The sequence below is a fragment of the Pholcus phalangioides genome, unplaced genomic scaffold, assembly GCF_987345545.1.
Source record: "Pholcus phalangioides strain wild (caught in Gottingen) unplaced genomic scaffold, Ppha-v1.0 ptg000041l_1, whole genome shotgun sequence".
Taxonomy (NCBI): Eukaryota; Metazoa; Arthropoda; class Arachnida; order Araneae; family Pholcidae; genus Pholcus; species Pholcus phalangioides.
This window is the reverse complement of record NW_028301627.1, coordinates 5,166,025-5,185,206: the sequence shown is the minus strand read 5'-3', so window position 1 is coordinate 5,185,206 and position 19,182 is coordinate 5,166,025. Positions and strand designations below refer to the sequence as shown.

The 19,182-nt window shown below is 37.7% G+C and overlaps 1 protein-coding gene across 1 annotated transcript; it reads right to left on the bottom strand.

The window, feature by feature from the left end:
- Positions 1–217: 217 nt before the first annotated feature.
- LOC149065132 (granzyme D-like) lies at positions 218–11,365 on the bottom strand. Its single transcript, XM_089254302.1, has 7 exons — positions 11,288–11,365; positions 10,282–10,366; positions 9,791–9,873; positions 9,407–9,528; positions 5,709–5,995; positions 5,308–5,447; positions 218–693 (listed from the first exon to the last, which is right to left on the bottom strand). Exons 1-7 carry the CDS (start codon positions 11,363–11,365, stop codon positions 496–498), a joined length of 993 nt encoding a protein of 330 aa, XP_089110428.1. The 3' UTR covers positions 218–495.
- Positions 11,366–19,182: the final 7,817 nt, after the last annotated feature.

Sequence of the window (19,182 nt, the reverse complement as noted above, 5' to 3'; positions counted from 1 at the left end):
TATCAATCACAACTATCCCGATGCTAATTGAAATCATAATTAGTTAATTAATTAGTCATTCATATCCGTGAAAATTATTAGAATTGCGAATTTAGTAGCATGTGTATCATGGGCCATATGTGAGATGAATATTCCTATTTGATAGTCGTAATTATCGTATTATGGTTTATGAGTTGGCAAGAGATAGTTGTAATACTTGTGATTTCAAAATGAAGAATAAAAGTTGATTGAGATTTCGTAGAAAAAAAAGGGACATCTTCCAAAAAGTCACAGGATGGCCAAAATGACGTGAAAATACGGGATGTTCCGAGAAATACAAGACGTATGGTCATCCTTAATATAACAGCCTAGTAGTATTAATTGGAAAATTAATTTTAAAATTGCAATAAATGTATTTAAAGCCACTTATGACAACCGTGTGGAAATGCCATTGAAAATATAAATCAGCGTGTTTTTCATCTTTTCAGGAAAAGTAATCAATTTGCAGGAAAAGGATCAATTTGCATCCATAAAACAAGGTGTGCAGGAGGCACTCCCGGTTTGGGAGTAGATCCAATCCGAATATGCTGCCACATTGACGTACACTGCAGTTCTTTCTCCACAAGGCTTTCCTAAATGGAATGAAGTGACACCTACTTGAATGTATTCCTTGGTCACAGGATGACGTAAAAGAATGGGACCTCCTGAATCTCCCTGAAAAAATAAATGGATTTTTTTTATAATTTTCTTTAAAGACAAAAGATAAAGTGAGAATCGAACGATATTTCGGGAAATATTCAAGACAACTGTATAATCTCTTACAATAATTAATTATGGTTATAGTGCCGGACTCGTGATGCGAGGATCCGGGTTCGAACCCCACAGTGGTGGTCGGCTGAAGTTGGTTTTCTGTGGTTCCCAACTTCAAGGCGCAAATGCGAGCCGATCTCCCCGTTAAAAAGTCTCGCCACAGAGAGCAACAGTCCTACAACGGTAAATCATTCAACCATAACACTTCACTCATAGTTAGTAAAACTGGGGGCAGATGACAGCACTACACATAACAAGCATTACACAGAAACAAACTTTACGTCAGGTTGCACTACACGTACACGCACATTCCCGCATGTACCGATTCGTTGGGGGGTTCCGCGGGGGGGGGGGTGCATGTGTGGTGTAGCAGTAGTAGGTAGGGGCTCGGGGATCCATGATGTTCTTAAGTCAGCCACCTCGTTGGGCAATTCGCCTGTTGTGGCGTTGTATTTGTATTTGTATTTGTATTTGTATAATTAGGATGCGTTCCAAACGGAACTAAAAAAGTATCATGTAACATCATCAAAGCAACTATTCGCGTGTCTTGCGGCGAGATATTTGCAGGTAAAAAAAACGATTGGGAAGGAAAAGTAAGGTGAGAATTTCATGCTCCTAGAATGCTTTTACAAGCGATCGAAACCGAATCATGGAGTGAGAAAATACATTATAATTTGATCGAACGGCATTCTGCGTACCCTTTGCCATATGTTTGCCACAGTCAATCCATTCTAATTCTCTATTATTTGTTTTTGACAATTTTTAATATTCTTTGCATCAAGGCTTTTGCTCTGAAAAGATCTTAATGTAACCCATTTATTTCAAGTGCGACCATTTATGCAAAAATTGGCACAGATTGGATGAAAATTGTGAATTTTTTCGAGATTTGAGGCAAAGACAACTGGGAAATAACCCACGTGAAAGCGATGGACATTTTTAACGCCAATTTTATTTTTTTTTGGCATTCGTGATTGATTTTTGAGCGTCATGACATATAGGAATTGAAATCAAAATATCTTCTAGACAAAATGTCCGAAAAGGCAATGGCCGAAATATCCCGTTGGAAAACGAATCGTCCATGTTTTCAGTGATGGGAGCTTGATATAACATAATCAGTTGACATATATAAGTTGGCAAACAAGAAGTAATAAAACTGTCTTGCCACAGACATAGAAAACTTGTCTATTTTGTGACCTCGGTGTGTTGTCACTTAATGTGAGGTGTCCTTTCAACCACCAATAATCGTATTGGTTACATTCCAGCGAATGAAACCGATACGTTTACTAGTTGCATTTTTCAAGTTTTATGAAAGAAATTTTCTAAATATTTTATAGTGTTACCCGTCAGACCAGACGCGACCCATGCTCTGTCCCTCCCGGGATATAAGCCTTTTACCCGTGTGGGTTGGGTCGTGCTGGGGAATATAGTGTTATCCCGGCATATTTTTTCACATTGATGTATGTGACGAAACGTTTAAATTTATCTAGCTTATCGGTGTGCGTTGTACCGTATAAATCAACGCGAGCAAAACAATGAGAAAGCTTATCTAAAGCTGTTTTGTCTAGTCGTGTCCAACCGGTGTGCTCCCAGTCTTAGGGTATGCGCATAGTGCACGCCTGTTTCCGATTCCCGCTTTGTTTCTGATTGGTTAAAAACTCGAAAACTTCATCAGTGCAGAGTGTTTCGGCCTTTAGACTGTTATTTAATTCAATTGTCCATCCCGGAGTATTTTTATTACACGTCGTGCAAAGCGTGGTTTAATTGATTGTGAAATAATTTCCATCAGTATTTGATAAAATTTCTCTCTCGTTGATTTATATACACAGTATATGTTATATTTTCAATAATTCTCTCTGAAATTATTTGTTTAAAAAATTTAAAAATGATTTCTTTCAGAGTTATTCTGAATATTCATTAATTCTGAAATTAATTCATTTATAACTTTTGAGTTTTCATCAACTTTTTCGAAAATTATTTCTTTCATTTATTCTAGAATTATTTTTTTTCAGTATAATTCCGAAATTATTTTTTTCATTAAATCTGAAATTATTTTTTTCATTAAATCTGAAATTATTTCTTTCTTTTATTCTGGAATTAATCGTTTTTCAATTGTTTTTTGAAAATGATTGGCGGCTCTTCAAAAGAAATTCGAGGACCAAATGTGGTCCGCGGGCCATGTGTTGAGAAGCTCCCTCCTCCCTACTTTAGGCGAACGCTAAGAGAACTGTTAAGAATGAAACAGAGCATTCTATCCGATTTTTTGTGTTCAGTAAACCTAAGCCATTCGTCAATGAGAATTCCCAATTCGGTGACTAGTTCCATGTGGGATAGCAATCCCATTACACTGGTAAGTGAAGCCTAGATTGTTCGAACCAAAATGAGTGACTACACCACTTACCAATACTAAGAGTCATGATCCATTCAGTAGACCATGCTGCAATCAGTGCCGTAACTAGCCATTCCTGTGCAAGAATTTGCATTTAGGTCCCTTCTGTTCCTTTCTTGGGCACAGAAGGCCCATTCAGCCCCATTCTGGACCCCCTTTCCAAGTGGGCCCTGTGTGGGTGCACCTGCCTAGTTACGGCACTGGCTGCAATCCTATTGTCGCGGATAATTTTCCACAAGACTTCGGGATTGCAAAACAAGAAGCGGTTCGACGGACAAACACAAATTTATTTACAGAACAGCAATTTACACGTATTTACAGATTATTCAGAGAGCTAACAACTTTCTCGCAAAGTTTAAACACAAGTGACTGAATCTCCTTGTGCCTGTCTAGCCTGCCATCTTGTGAGCGCCGCACTATTTGTAACCCCGACAGAAACTTCGAGAAATAGAACATTCCACAAAATTCTATCTTACAGTTTCCTAGTCGGCGGCGCTACGGTACGGAGGGGTTGGACCACTCTCTGGAGAGGCGGGGCTTTCTAGAATGTTCCCGCCAATTCTGCGCCAATCGCATGCCCATGTGCTAGACCGAAACCGGTACCAACTGAATTCGACATTTTCAGAGCCATCAGAAGAAATCGCGCCATCTATCGTCGATAGTTCGTAACAATATTCAAGTTTGTCTGAAGAAATTTCCCCATCGCTTGTGATGCGGCTATAACATAATTTTACTTGATAATCACGCAAAGAGCATTCGCGCCGGGGCACATACAGTAATTTGGCGTAATACCGAATACTGTTGACGAGAAACAGAAAAACTATGTGCGCATATAATTTTTCTCTCAATTTATATGGGGTAAAAAATTATTTTCGACAATTTATGGGGTAAAAAATTATTTTCGACAATTTATGGGGTAAAAAATGATTTGAAACGAAACATCGTTATCACCCCGCGTGATGAGAAAATAATGATAAATTCCAAAATTGAAGCGGACTCGCATCGCCGTCGTATCGGGAAACCCTCTCATATACAGTTCTCGTGCGGTAAACACTGATACAACTTACCAGTGAAAACATGGATCATAATGACGTCGCTAAATAAATCACACGCAAAGCATTGTGGGTAAGAGATGAGGGTTTCCCTCTCAGCGTTTAAAGTAGTAGTTTCAAGAATTCACACACACATACTGAAAGTACACTGCCGATTCTTGAAAACGCGTGTCGTCAAGTCGAGAGGTATTTGTCATTTTTAAAAACACAATTAATGTAGTCATATGAAAATCATAAAAACTGGTGGGGAGGGAGACGGTTAACTAAAATTTTATTGAAAGTAATTTAAAATCGGTGATCGGTTTCTTTCAACGACATGACGACACACGGAACAAAGGATTATTTACTGAAGATAAATTTCTCTGGAAAAACGTGTCTAAAGTTGTATTGTGCTGTATAGATGGCGGTGCATTGCTTATCGAAATCAAAGTGGGAAACCTGCAATTGACTATTTGCAGGCATTTGCAGTGCTTCGGGAATATTTTACTTGACGAATTAAAGATGATGTGACGAGTAGTTATATTCATTGGAGGAGGAGGGGGCGTGGAGTTGGACACCGTAGGCGTCGGGGAGCAAAGCCCCCCAGTTTACAATATATTTACAGAGACATTGTTTGGAGCGTCATTATAGTTCGTGCCATGGGAGGTCTCAGATTTGTTTGGGACCCCTGTATTTCCTTAGTTCTTCAGTGTCATAGTTTACAGTGTCCTGTATATTTTGGTGCTGAGACCCGACCATCTTATCGCTCCCTCTCATGTCGCGAAAAAAGTTTCACTTCAAATAAATTCGTGCTTCATTGCAATATAAATTTTCAAACATGTTAATAATCTGTTTTTTGTTGTTTTTTCACTGCGTTCACGCGAACTTGCTAAGAAAAACTAGCAACACCCTTCTCATAAGGTGATACTATGGCTCAGCATACCCCCAATTTTTTTTTTTTTATAATCTATTCCCAGTCACTTTCTTTTAGCAAGTTGTTTAGTTGTATAAAAAGGTTTTTGTTCGTATTGCCTGAACGTTTTGTGCTATCTATGATATTAGCAGTAAGCAAATTATATTTTGTTGCAGTAGTCTACTCACAGAGCAAGTACCATAGTTCAATATTTCTCCGGCGCAAAATCTTATCGTTCTGTTTTCCTCTGCCCCAAACAATTCATCGCACCGTTCGGGTGGAATCACTGGAAGGTGAACGTATCGCAAAATGTCTAGCGGTTTTGAATCTGAAAAAATAAATGTCAGACATCCCGAAAAAAGGATTAAACTCAAAGAAAGCCACATAAAATAAAAAGTGTGTTTTTAAATCAATCAATTGAAAAAGAAATCAGTCGCACACAAAAGTATCTTGATAAATTTCAGCCAAAATTAATTCATATGAATTTCGATGAGAGTATTTATCTCATTAAACTACAAATCTCATTAATATATATTTGGTTACATTATGAAAGCATCTGAAATTACGGTCATTAAAGAAAAAGTTTTACCGTTTGTGAATCGGCGACCCCAACCAACTGCAGTTAGCCATGTTCCAGGTTGCAGCGCAAAGTTTTTTGTTGGTAACTTGGCCGTTGTGACGGGGATTGCACGGGACCGATAGTATCCAAAGTCGACGGGTGTGTCAAGCTCGATCAGTGCGAGGTCGTTATTAGCTGTTGTTCTATTAAAATCCGGATGGATAACGTATTTAGCTGGACAACTTGTTAGCCTCTCGATTTCGTCCAATATATTTACTTCGCCGATGGTCAAAGTGATACAATGTTCTCCTTCGGAACTGACATTGCGTTTGAATGAAATTGTACAATTAGATCATATATATACTGAGATACCGGTGCAGCATTTTATATAATTCAACATACTGATAGAAACACAGTGTCTGACGTTTGCAGTCTCATTAAGACCATCAGGACGAGAGTCTCGAATATAGCGTCACTGTATAATTTCAAGTCTGGTTGTATTGTAATTTCTTTGAATAGGAAGTAATTTGGAAGATTAGTTGTGTATTGAACATTTTCATCATACACAACTTTCAATTCTATTTCTTTGTTTCTTTCTGTATTTTTTGTACATTTTTATTAAGTTTTTGTTCGGACGCGCGATGAGACTACGACGACATTCAGACTGCCATCATGTGACCTGGGTCAAAACGTTCGTCTCGGTGATCGAATCTGAAGCTGCAGAAATCAGACGCTGCGGACATTCCACACATAAAGACATGCAATGCTCATCGTTAGCTGCGCGCTTACATGATCACGCTCACGAAATGACCATATGCACCACAACTGTATGCCATGGTTAACTAACTGCCCTGTGAGCTTTAAAAATGCTTCGATACTCGAAAGGAAAAATGCCGGTGCTTATAATATGAGGCTGACTTTTATAATCTGTGTCATAGGAAAATGAATGTGCAGAAAACAAATATTTTTTGCACTGGCGGGGAGGACCCACGGGGCCCCAAAAAATTAACGAAAAACATAAATTATATATACATAGGAGCTAGTTATTACTTTTTTCCCTCTTTCTTTTTCTGTGCTTTACTTGATCCCGTAATGTTTGTTTGATTGACGTTGCTCTAGGGTTGCGGGATTTCAAAGTTCATTCTGGGCCTGGAGGCGTTCTCAAATATTTAGATTATTTTTCAAGTGACCCATTGCAATTCCTTCGAATATTTTTATGCATATCTATATGAGTTGGATCAGTGATAATTTTTAAAAACTTTTTTAAGACGTTACCCATGAACCATTTTCTTGTGAGCTGCAAAATATCTAAGCTCACCATTACGTATAGTAGATGTAAAATGTAAAGGTGGCTACATACACACACACTACTCTAATGAGACGTAGTCCCACGTCACGACAGAGTAGTCTGTAGGCACTACCTTAAAAGCTGAAACACACTACACTGACGTGACGCTGTTATCACGTCACGTCAGAAAAGTTGTGAACGCTAATTCGCGAAAATTCTGTGACGTTGAATTCATATGACGTGAAATTCCCACGTCACAAAATTTGTACGAATCAGAATTTACAACATCTCTGAAATTACGCCGAGTCACGTCACGTCAGTGTATTTTGTTTCAGCGTTAAGGCTCGTAGAAACGTGGCGGTCACCTTTGGTTACCTAACTCAAGCGTTTTAAAGATAACAGAAATGGTGGTTGAAAAACATATTTTCTTTTATGTGTCAACTCACAGAATTATACTAAATTATAAATTACTATTATCCACCATTGCAGTCAATTATTAGAATTGAAAATTAAATTAAGATGAGATAGTTTTTCACATCATCGTAACTCACGTGTTAACTGGACGCGTAAACACTTTCTTTTTCTTCCTCCGATCACACATTCTTTTTTGTAGGCGCATGCGCGTTTTTGGACGCATCACACTTTTCGGTCATAAATCACTAGCCGCGACGCAGAGGTTTCACTATTTCTTCCAGCGTTTCTCGAAATTTCTGTGCCAAAGCGACACCAATAAGTCTAAAAAATTCGACGGATCAATGATTTACAACATCAGTATAGTGACTATAAGTGACATTATCACTTATATTGGGCTGCTTTTGGCTTTCTTTATATTATTCCCCAGTTCTTCAACCAGTTCGTTGGAATTTGTAGTCTTTACTAAAATAGTGAATGTAGATGATTTTCATAACTTATAAATTTTTTATGATATAGTTATGGTTATAATTTAAAAGAGTACATACTCATCGCACATATTGGCATTGTTCAATATTTTCCCCCTGAACTACATTTCGATTAACGGCAATTTAATGTAGTCCTTCATTTCCCCCATCACTTCGTAATTTTTGCAATTTTAGCAATGATTGGTGACTTTTCCAAGTTATGACATAATCACCAATTTGGTGACAGTTGGCAATGTTTTTTTAAAGATCCCCTATCTATATTCACAATTTCTTCCAATGAAACATGGCCGCCTCGTGATGACGAACTTTTTTATTCCTTAAAATGCGTTTTTTAGCCCTTTTTTCCCCTGCGCTTTAGCACTTTTGGCATAATTTTTTTTTCCAAAAAAAAAACATTTTCCCGCTGCAATTGGTATTTGGGATCGTAATTTGCAGCATTTTTCTCGATGGGATACGGTGAACCTTCGTATATGAAAGTGAATTTTTTTTTTATTCGGAACCGATAAGCACAAAGAGTATTAATTCTTACGGACAATGCGGGCCAATTAAAGTTTTCAACGCTGTCCGCGGGCTACCAAGTGATACCGTTTATTAAACAGATTTCTCCAAGTTATTGAACACTTTTATTCACTCAAATTATTTCTTTCACTAAATTTTGACTTTTATTTATTTTGGAACAGCTTCTTTCACCATTTCTACATGTTTTATTAATCGTTTCTTTTCTTAATTCTGGAATTTGTTCGGATAATTCTGAAATTATTTTCGAATCAATTTTAAATTTTCATCAAGAGTATGAAATTATTATTTTTTCACAAATACTGCAATCATTCATCTCAGTAGTTCTGCAATTATACGTATCCTACAGCCATTCTGTAACTTCTTTTCGTTAATTTACATTTTTCATCATCAATTATGAAATTATTTTACTTAATTATTGTAAAATTATTTCATTCATCAGGGTGTTTTTCAGCATTTCAGTTTTCTCTAATCATGCCAGAATTCAGGATGCTGAATTTTGCCTATTGAAATATTAGGAAATCATAGTCCTAAGTGTGGCCTCGGGTCTCGCGAATTCATTACGACGACCCTTTTGATGCGCACACCGTTAGTACTGAACCTGGTAAGTATCTCACAGTTCTACATACAGCAGTACAGATTTCATTGGCCAGTGCTATTTAAAGTATTTTTTGGTTTTAATTTATTCGTTTTTCTCTGTGAAGTAACTGTTTTCTGAAAATGGTCTGCGGGCCACTTCAAAAAGCCCCGAGAGCCACATTTAACCCACGGGTCATAGATTGAAGATCATTGTTATTAGCTATTGTAATACCTGCGACAAAAGAGTCAAAGAGTATGACTACTGTCATAGTCTACTGTAGTGACATAGTCTAGTATTGACTACTGTCTGCGGTCGTCACGGATCTTGAGATAGTCCATGGTTGCAGAAACGCTGATTTATTCGATTTGATCAAGGGTGGAGGTTTAGAACTTTCAGCTCACATGTCTGATATTGAATCACGCTTGTATTTAATTTATATACTTACGAAAATACACAGTGAGCAGCCGTCAACACGTGTCTGTCCGTGAGTAATGTCCCAGTACAATCATTACCTCCAGCGTGATTTTTCGATGTTGTTCCTTCGACTGTATCCGATTGAACGTAGACCTTGTGATAATGAAATTTACATAGTTATTCACTCGGATAAATTTTATCGCCGTTACAAAATTCAAAATAATGCTCGTCAAATTATATGGAAGTTATACCTCGACAATTTATAGCTTGCACTGATATCGACGATCAAATGCGTCACCTTTTCGATTTTTCACGTCATACATGACCCAAAATATCAATTGAATGAATAATAACTGACAGATATTTTGATTCCTGGATTATTGTTAAAGAAACTTAGAATACAGTACAAACTCACAGCAAAAGGGAACATCCCTTGAGGAGCGACTTTTCCACCGACGATTTGTTGTGGTTCTGCGAGGGAACAATGGCAAAATGGTCCTGCAATAGCAACGAAATGAATTCATGCACTGTTTCATAAAGACGCGTTCACATGTGAGTGAACGAAAACCAAAACTGGAATATCACTTAACACAAAAATTTGATTAGGGGCCATTCAAGTATTACGTAAGCAGATTTTCAGCCATTTTTGACCCCCCCCCCACTTGTCAGCAAAAGTCAGCAAACCACTGACCCTCCCCCGTCAGAAAAATTTCGTTAGCAGCTTAGAATATTTCATATCTTCAAAAAGTGGTGGTTGATGACGTAAGCAACCTCAAAACCCCCCTCCCCATTATCAAAAGTCAGCAAATCCGAAAAACCCCTCGCCCTCGATGATAACGTAATACTTGAACGACCCCCCTCAATATCACTCTATTAAAAGTGTTACATAAGAAATCATGCTCTTACGTAGTTCCTGAACGTGTTCGTATCTCGAGATGCGTGGTTCCCTAATTGATGAACCCAGCGAAGGTACCTGCGGAGCTTCGTGAATCTAAGAAAATTAACGGATTTACCATCAACATAACACTTGACGAGAATAGACAACCAGCACAAACATATTCTACTCAGAGAAACGACGTCATTTCTCATACAAGGTATTAATCAATAATTGTATACCTACCGGAGATGAATTTTAGAGGTAAATTTCTTCATTTACCTCTGCAGGGAATCGAACCACCGTCTCTTAGCCTGCCCTTGCGAGTGCACGAACCATTATACTACAGATGAATGATATTATTTAAACGGAACTGTGTGTGTGTGTATTTCTTCCGGCGCCGGTGCATCCGACCCGTAATAGTATGGGCTATATTTACACCCATCAGTTCAGGTTCCAGTCTCTCACCTCCACGCAATTTACCAACATGCAATTCAACGACTATAGCTAGATCATGAGCGAGTCAGTGAGCACTTCCTGCAAACTGATTTGCTCAATTACTCACTCCCATTCGCACTTACTTAGTTAATTGGCACTATTATGCTCACTTACTCACCAATTTTCTCATTCACTCATTCCTATGCTCACTTGCTCATTCACTACTCCTGCAATCTTTTCCTCAATGTGCTCATCTGCTCTTTGCTTTGGCCACTTGATGTCTCAGTTGAATGAGCAAATCAGTGAGCAAGTTACCAACACTGAATCAGCAAGTTAGTGAGCATAGGCATGATTCAATGACAAATCAGTGAGCAAGTGAGCGTAGAAATGACGATTGAGTAAATAAATCAGCTAGAGAGATTAGGAATGGCGATGGAACAAATAAATGAGCAAGGGAGAATAGGAGAAGCGATAAAGGAAATAAGTGCGTAAGTGAGCACAGAAGCAGTGAATGAGCAAGTTAGTGAGCAAAAATAAATATATAAAATACAAGAAACAAAAAAGAAAAATAACAATAAATAACAACAAATAAAAATTTACACTTCTTGCTTGCGATGTGGAAATAAAGCGCAGCAAAACTTGCAATAAAACTGCAAGCTTGAAGTGTCCTGATGCCATTTCTGCGGAGGAATACGCCTTGATTCTTAAGTGAAGTAAGTAAGACTTTTTCTCTTAGAAAGTAATGACTTTAAAGAAAGAGACTATAATTGTGTGATGGAAGAGCGAACACGGGATTGGTGAATTACTGAAGAATCAATGTTCAGTAACGCAATTTATAGACTAATGACAATCGTTTCTGTGACGATTATATTCATTTTCAACAGGTGCCTAAACGATTTCCCCACTCTGTAATTTTCACCAAAAAACATCAATATTTCTTAATTCTTTCCGAAACAAAGCACCATTGTCATTCGGAAATCTATTATTACCTATTCATTGAATTCAATCGATTGACGCACACAAATGTACCAATCACGGTCGATGAGGTATATGGAGGAGAGATGTAACAAACGTAATTGCGAAGAAAGTAACAACATGTACGCTGGTGTGGGTCTGAAAAATCAATTTTTTCTGAAATTTTTTTTTTCTTTACCCGAACCGAATGCTGCAATACCACGCCGTGATGAATATTTGCAACAAAAACTCCTCGTCGACACAATAGGCTGAGAATAAACACTTTTTATTTCCATGCATATTGGATATGGGAATCTTTTTCTCAGCCACCTCGTTGGGCATTTCGACTGTTGAAGCGTTGTATTTGTAACCGCACAACATCATCATGTAACACTTTCACCCTACAAATGTCATCGATATCAATATTAATCGATTATTTAAATTTTGACTCCCTTCCCCGGAACCCATCAATTGATGAAAAGCTTGCACACACATCCAAAAACATCTGGCGTTAGCACATTAACCCCGGGGATGACAAAACAGGATTTGGCTAACAAGACATCCACAGCCGAATGCCGTTGTCATATTATTTTTCGCCATTTCTTGTATTCACTATTCATCCTCAGAGTGATTTGCGTCCCGTTGAAAGTGTGGGAAAAGAAAAACAGCAGTGTTCAATGAGAAGCCCGCGGGGCACCATGGTACTCGAGATGTAAATTGCACACGAATATTGTGTTAGTAACTCCCGCCAGCATTGAAACCAAACATTTATATACGAAAAAAAAATTGTACACTGTACACCCAGAACACGTGCAATTTTAGTGAAAAGCGAACTGCTGATAAGCATACAGTGAATGAATGCGTGTAATCAAAGATCCCTGGTTGTTTTGTAGAAGAATATAGGATCTATATATTCTTATATTTAGTATATTTCCCACTCGAGGGAAAAAAACTCGTTTCTATGGTACAGCATCACCAATGCTCCCCCACACAAAGGTAGGGCCGAAACCCCAGTCCTGGGGCCCGAAACGATTAACAATTTTTTTTGTTTTCATACTAGAAATTCACCATAGAAGGAGACCTTGAAAAGTCTGGTTGGGGGGGGGGGATGGAACGAAAGATAAGCACAGCTATGCTTAATGAAGCGCCCAATGGTTGTCTCTGGTATCGAATCGACAGATCTTGTCTTTTTTTTAATAAGAAGAGAAACATTTTCTGATTCAAATTCAGCCCATAGCTTGTATGTCTTGGGCGTTGATTCACCCACCAGACAGCAACTCGGCACGTAATTCTAGAATTAATGAAAGAGATACTTTCAGCATTGACGAAATTACTAATTTCAAAATTAATGACTGTGATAATTCCTCAATTTATGAAAGATAATTCCAGCATCAATGAAAGATAATTCGGAATTAATGAAAGATAATTCGGAATTAATGCAAGATGATAATCCGGAATTAATGCAAGATGATATTCCGGAATTAATGCAAGATGATATTCCAGAATAAATGAAAGAGAAATTGTAGTTTTAATGAAACCGATAATTTCAGTTCCAAAACAAATGAAAGAAATAATTCCAAAATTAAGAAAAAGGGATATTTCCAAAATTAATGAAAGAAAAATTCTAGAATTAATCAAAGAGACAATATATAGCATTTTCGAGAGGTAAGTGGTCATATTTAAAAACGTATCATCCAGTGCAAAACACAAGTTTTTTTGCTAGTTTTATAAAAGGTGACCAGACGTCCCGGTTTTTTAACTAATCACTGTCACGACATGTGTTTGTGTTGGTTCTTGTCATCGCCTAATAAAATCATTCCATGATGACCATATTAAGTTAGAAAAATATAGAAGACTAGAATTTTATGAAGAAAAATACAGGACGTCACTGAGAATGTTGGAAAAGTTACAAACTGTGTTAAAATTTCTGAAAAAGGGGTGAAAAAAGACGGGACGCTGGAGATCGCGGTGCATTAAACTTTTTCCAGGAGGCCACGGATGAAAATCTTGCAAAAGGGGCCCCACGAACAAATTTGTGAAAAGTGTGACAAAAAAATTTAATTTCAAACGAAATGCATAGATAGATAGATAGATAGAACCGCTCACAACCCCGGACTGATGCAAAGCACCTTACTTCCGTTCCCTCAAAAGAGGCAGAGTTGTGTCGGAAAAGTAAGCAAAGATTTATAGTGGTGGCTCCCCTTGCCCCGTGCTCGCAAGTTTCGAATTACTCGCGTCGTTCTCCCCAGGAAGACAGCCATCAACCAATGCAACATACAAGCCATTTGACAAAAATGGGTGACTGAATCCAATGACTAGGGAGAAAAATTGCACGTGCGCCCAGTGGCACATAAGGGCCGGAGACCGCAGCCTGGGATTCCGAAAGAAATGTGGAAAAGACTTGTGGGCAAGAAAGAAGAGGAAGAAGCTGGCAAGTTGAAGTGAGAGAGCTTTGAGAATGATCAAAATACACAACACAATGTATACAAATTACATATATACCGCGCCTCGACTGTGACTGGAAACGAAGAAACAAAGCCTCCGTCCACAGTGCTGAGCAGTTTTGCCTGACCTATTGCAGAATATGCAATATTCTGCACAACACACACACACAGAATTCACACAGAGCCTGCACTGGAACGGGAACAATCAAACAGAGCCTCCGTTGACAGTGCTGGGCATTCACATTTGAATTACATGCATATATTATTTACTTTACAAAAATTTCCCTTTTTTATACCATTGGGAATGCACAAAAACATTACTGTATGAAGGTAGTATTGGGTACAAATATCACCATGAACTCATACAAATATATATTCAAGGTTACAAATTACTATCATACTAAAAAAGTGCGGCGGGAACAATGAAATACAGCCCCTGTTCACAGTGCTGGGTGGCAGCGATCACATTTGAATTACCCACACATATTTATATAATATACGCTAATTACAAAATATAAATTTCCATTTTTATAATAATTGTTGATACACATAAACATTACTATGTACGTCACATATTCACAACAAATGCCATAATGAGCTCCTACTAATATACAAGGTTACTAAACCACCATCACACTATGAAATTGTATATACAAAAACATTCATAAATTATACAGGGTGTATTACTCAAATGTTATGGTTTAGGAGCCCAAGTGCGCCCCTCTATATGGAATCCGCATCCGTTTCAGATTCCACTTCCGAATCACTAGTGGATTGTTCACTACTTCCAGTTATTATCAAAATAGTTTCTTTATAATTTATCTGATAGCCCAAGACTTGTTGTAGTTTCCTCGTTGCAGATCTTTGCAAAATAATAAGATCTCTCGTCCGTTCGGTGGCGCCTGTAAATGGTGTCCCTTTGTGTACTCACACTGTGTCACATAGTGTATCACGCTTCCCGGATGGCCGCATCTACACGTGCTGGTCTGGCTGATTTTGAACCTTTGCATGTATTCACCGAATGGACCGTGTTCTGTGAGGAACATTATTATTTCTCTCGGCATGACTTCTTTCATTTTACCCACTTTTGGTACAACGTCGAAGACTTTTCTTCCAGTTGTGCATATTTGCCAATGGTGTTGCCATTTCTCTGACGCTTCTTGCGAGAGCAGATTTTTAATGTAGGATGCCGGTAATTTCATTAGATGGTTTTCATGTTGATGTTTTGTAGCCTCTTTTGCGAATTTATCCGCCATTTCATTCCCCTCAATGCCTACATGAGCTTTCACCCATCGTATTGCAATCTTCCTGTGGTCCATTAGTGTTTTTCTAATGTCATGCACTAGGCTATAAGGGGGATTCTACGTCTCGTATTGCTTGTATACATGACATGCTGTCTGTCTTTACAGTTGATTTTTCTGCACAATTTTTTGCATAACTGACCGCCATCCAGATTGCGTATAACTCTGCTTGAAATACAGTGTTGTTATTTAGCAATCGGCAGTTCCATTTGTCTGTTACTTCACCCATGTATATACTGATGTAGGCGACCCCTACGCCATCCACTGTCTTTGAACCGTCTGTGAAAATAATTCGATTTGTTGATTCTTCTACATCTGTGGTCAAGACCTGTGTTGGCAAAATATCTTTCACCGGGTGATACGTCCATGGTGTATGTTTATGCTCTACATCTGTAGGAAGATATGTTACATTGTTTATATTAATCTCGCGCTTTAGCCTTAAATTTGCTTTCTGTACTTCGTTTTCCAAAAGTATATGTAGAGGAGGATTGTTAGTTAATACTTGTAACGCACTGTTAACGAAATGCATAGAATATCTTTTCCGTAAACCCCCCCCCCCCCCATTTAAATAACATTATCATGAAGAAAGACATGCAAATGCATAGGTTTTACAAAAAATTGGTCTTAAATTTTCTCCGTGCAATTAATTTGCAGAAATTTAAAAAAGAATCATATATTTGTGGTAACGTTTTTAAATAAGAACTAAATGAAAAAATGGAAATAAAAAGAAATCGGTGGGAAATAGCAGACGACATATGACGCTATAATGGCGCGTTGTGTTTAGGCATAAGAGTCACATTATTTTAAAATTTGAAATCATTTTTTTCTTATATTCCGCATGATTTAGGAGAAATGATGCATAACTAGACGATTTCTAAGAGCTAGTTTAATCTTGAATTAATCCTGAAACATTTCTGATCACTCACGTTTTCTGTTTCAAATTTGACCAATTACTGCTACACGGCAGTGACCTATAGCTGTTATATTGAAAGAATCGTAACTTATTTTATGTATTGAGGGGAAAACAACATGTTTAAATTACAAATAGGCTTATTTTATCATTCTTAAGTAACACATCAAAGTTAATTCAAATTAATTGAAAATCAACTCACTAGAATCGCGCTTGATTTCTTTTCTGAGTTTTGCTGATTTGGCCACTTATCGCTTGTAGATTGGGAGTAATTGGCTCAAATTGCATTATCATTGAAAGTAAAATTTAGTGGAATTAAAAATCGAAACAATAGTCGTATAACTAATTTTTTTTATTTTTCTCCCTTAATTTATTTTACTACAGGCAACGAAATCCTGTTCGTTAGTGATCATTAATTGTGTGTTGCTAGCCAAATTCAATATTAACCTTTTTAGTTCCAATATTCCCAATTGGGAACATCAGTTTCAATGATTAGAAAAAAATTATTTTTGCTCATGAAAGAGAAACTTTGATTTGCAAACGCTTCATTTTTTTTTACCCTGAAGATTTGAAATTCCAAACTTATTTTAGGAAACGAAAATTTCATACATTTCAGCACTCTCTTATGCCATGAATTTTATTTTTTAAAATTTTCCACTTTTGAGGAAGAATGAAATTTAATTTTCTTTTTCATTGCTTTCTAATGCTCTTTCTATGGACACGGGTGAGTCCAGAAAACATGCAGGAAATATTTTTTTTTCATGAATGTTTATTAATTGGTATTTTTAAATTGAAGTATCAAGAAAGGAAATAGAAGGAAAAAAATAACAAACAACTCCTAAGAAAACATTTTTTTCGGCCCTTCATTTCGGATTCTGCACCTCCCCCCCCCCTTCCCCCCCCCCCCCGAGCCGACAGTTCGGTTGTTTTTGGCCAATGGAATTTTTTTTACCCATTCACCCCGGATTTAGCATCCTCTTAAGCGGTGCCCCGTGTGGCCGCAATGGGTCGCATGGCCAAGCGCCACCCCTGTACTCTATTACAAGGGCCATGTGTGCATTTTGGTTCCCTCACCTATGGCTCCTACAAGAGCCCGGGATAATTCTCATAATTTTTTGACTTTTTCAGGCTATAAATTAACTATAGAATAGGCCGTGAGAAATCTGACTGGGAGGGGGTCTGCAAAAGATCCCAACTTAGGGGCCCATAGCCTCACTCAGAATTTGATCTACAATAGTCAAATGAAGGCAAAGGAAAAATTCGGTTTTTCACTTTTCCGGCCCCTGGAAGCGCCTTTGAATAAATGTTCTTAATAAAAATTACCCCGTTAAATATCATCTTTACAGGATAAGTGATGATGGCTCACAAAAACGAGTGCTCTTTCAAGGATTAAGTTATCTGGCATTTATTAAGAATGGTAAAATAATTCTAGAACAAAACCAGACAAAAAAATTTTCTACTTCAAAAGCGGGACATATGGTCATGCACATCATTTTGCACGATAAAAAATGATGTGCGGCTTTCTTCTGGAAAAAAAAATCAGGTTTATCTCCAGGTGCCCTTCACCGAAGCCCTATCATCCTCCTGGCCCGGGTCGCCAGTAGGGGCGGCACATGAGGCTTCGCACCCGGGCGGCAGGTAAGCTCGAGCCGCCCCGTATTGGGACTTCCTCTAACATTGGCACCACATCTTCAAAGTCTTTTTTAATCGATACTGTAATGCGTCCTTTTAACTGCCCTACTACTGGCCTGAAGCACATCCTAAATAATTTCAATGCAATTTTCCTGTCCTGCAAGAACAATGTTGTGGACATTAGAAAAAAAATTCTAAAAAGGCGTATGACTACATTTAAAGCAATTTAAATCCGTTTATTAGAGACTCACTGCATCTGCTGATTTCTAAATAAATTCACACGTAAGTCTTCACTTTGAAATGTCCGTAACCCGCTCAATGCGTCTCTTTGTATCTGTCAACTTAAAATTTATGGTTTTTAGTGTTGATAATACGCGTGCAAAACCAATTCAGCGACGCGTTTTCACAATCTGCAAAAACTGATTGGATTTGATAGTTGGAAATGATGTCTAAATGCCAAAGATTTGGAGTTCGAATCAAAATGAAAATGTGTCAAATAATTGAAATTGTGCTTCGTATAAATGAAATATTTTAATATTGAAAGCTATATATATAGAGATCAATCGTGCCCGTAGTCAAACGTCTCATAAATGTGAAATTTTGTCATAAAACTGAGAGTGAGGAACGAATCCCCTTGCGCACAAGTTGAATTTCGAGGCATTTACGCACAACCGAGCCCGTCTTGGTGTACGCCTCTGATCCCACTAATATGCGTTAGGATTCAGTGGGGCAGAGCTGATGACGAGGTGGGGAGCTCCCTCCATGGAAGGCTCCGCCGAACCTTGACCATATAGCCCGTAGTATACGGAACAATTTTATTTTAAATCAGTGCCTTCCGAAAATATTTTTCTAATTTATCAAATTCATTTGAAAAATAAAGAAATTCAATGGTATTAAGTTAGTGTCAAATACATTCGAGGAATTAAATTAATGACTTAGAATTTTCTGCGTTGGGCACCTTTGCGCCTCCTTCACGAGTCGCCCCTGATCCACATTGTATGTTTTAAGCGCGGAATGTAATAATAGAGGTAAAATTGCATGGATGTGAATGGGCCAAAATTCGGAGATCACAAAATCGTATGTTATAATTGTACTCGACCATAATAAATAAAATAAATAATTAATACTTTAATGAATATTTTCCCACCTTTTTTATTAAAGCAAGACAAGATATTTGATTTTACGTTATTGTTCTCATTTATTATAAAATTATGTCAAATTGTTATATATGTATATATATATATATATATATAT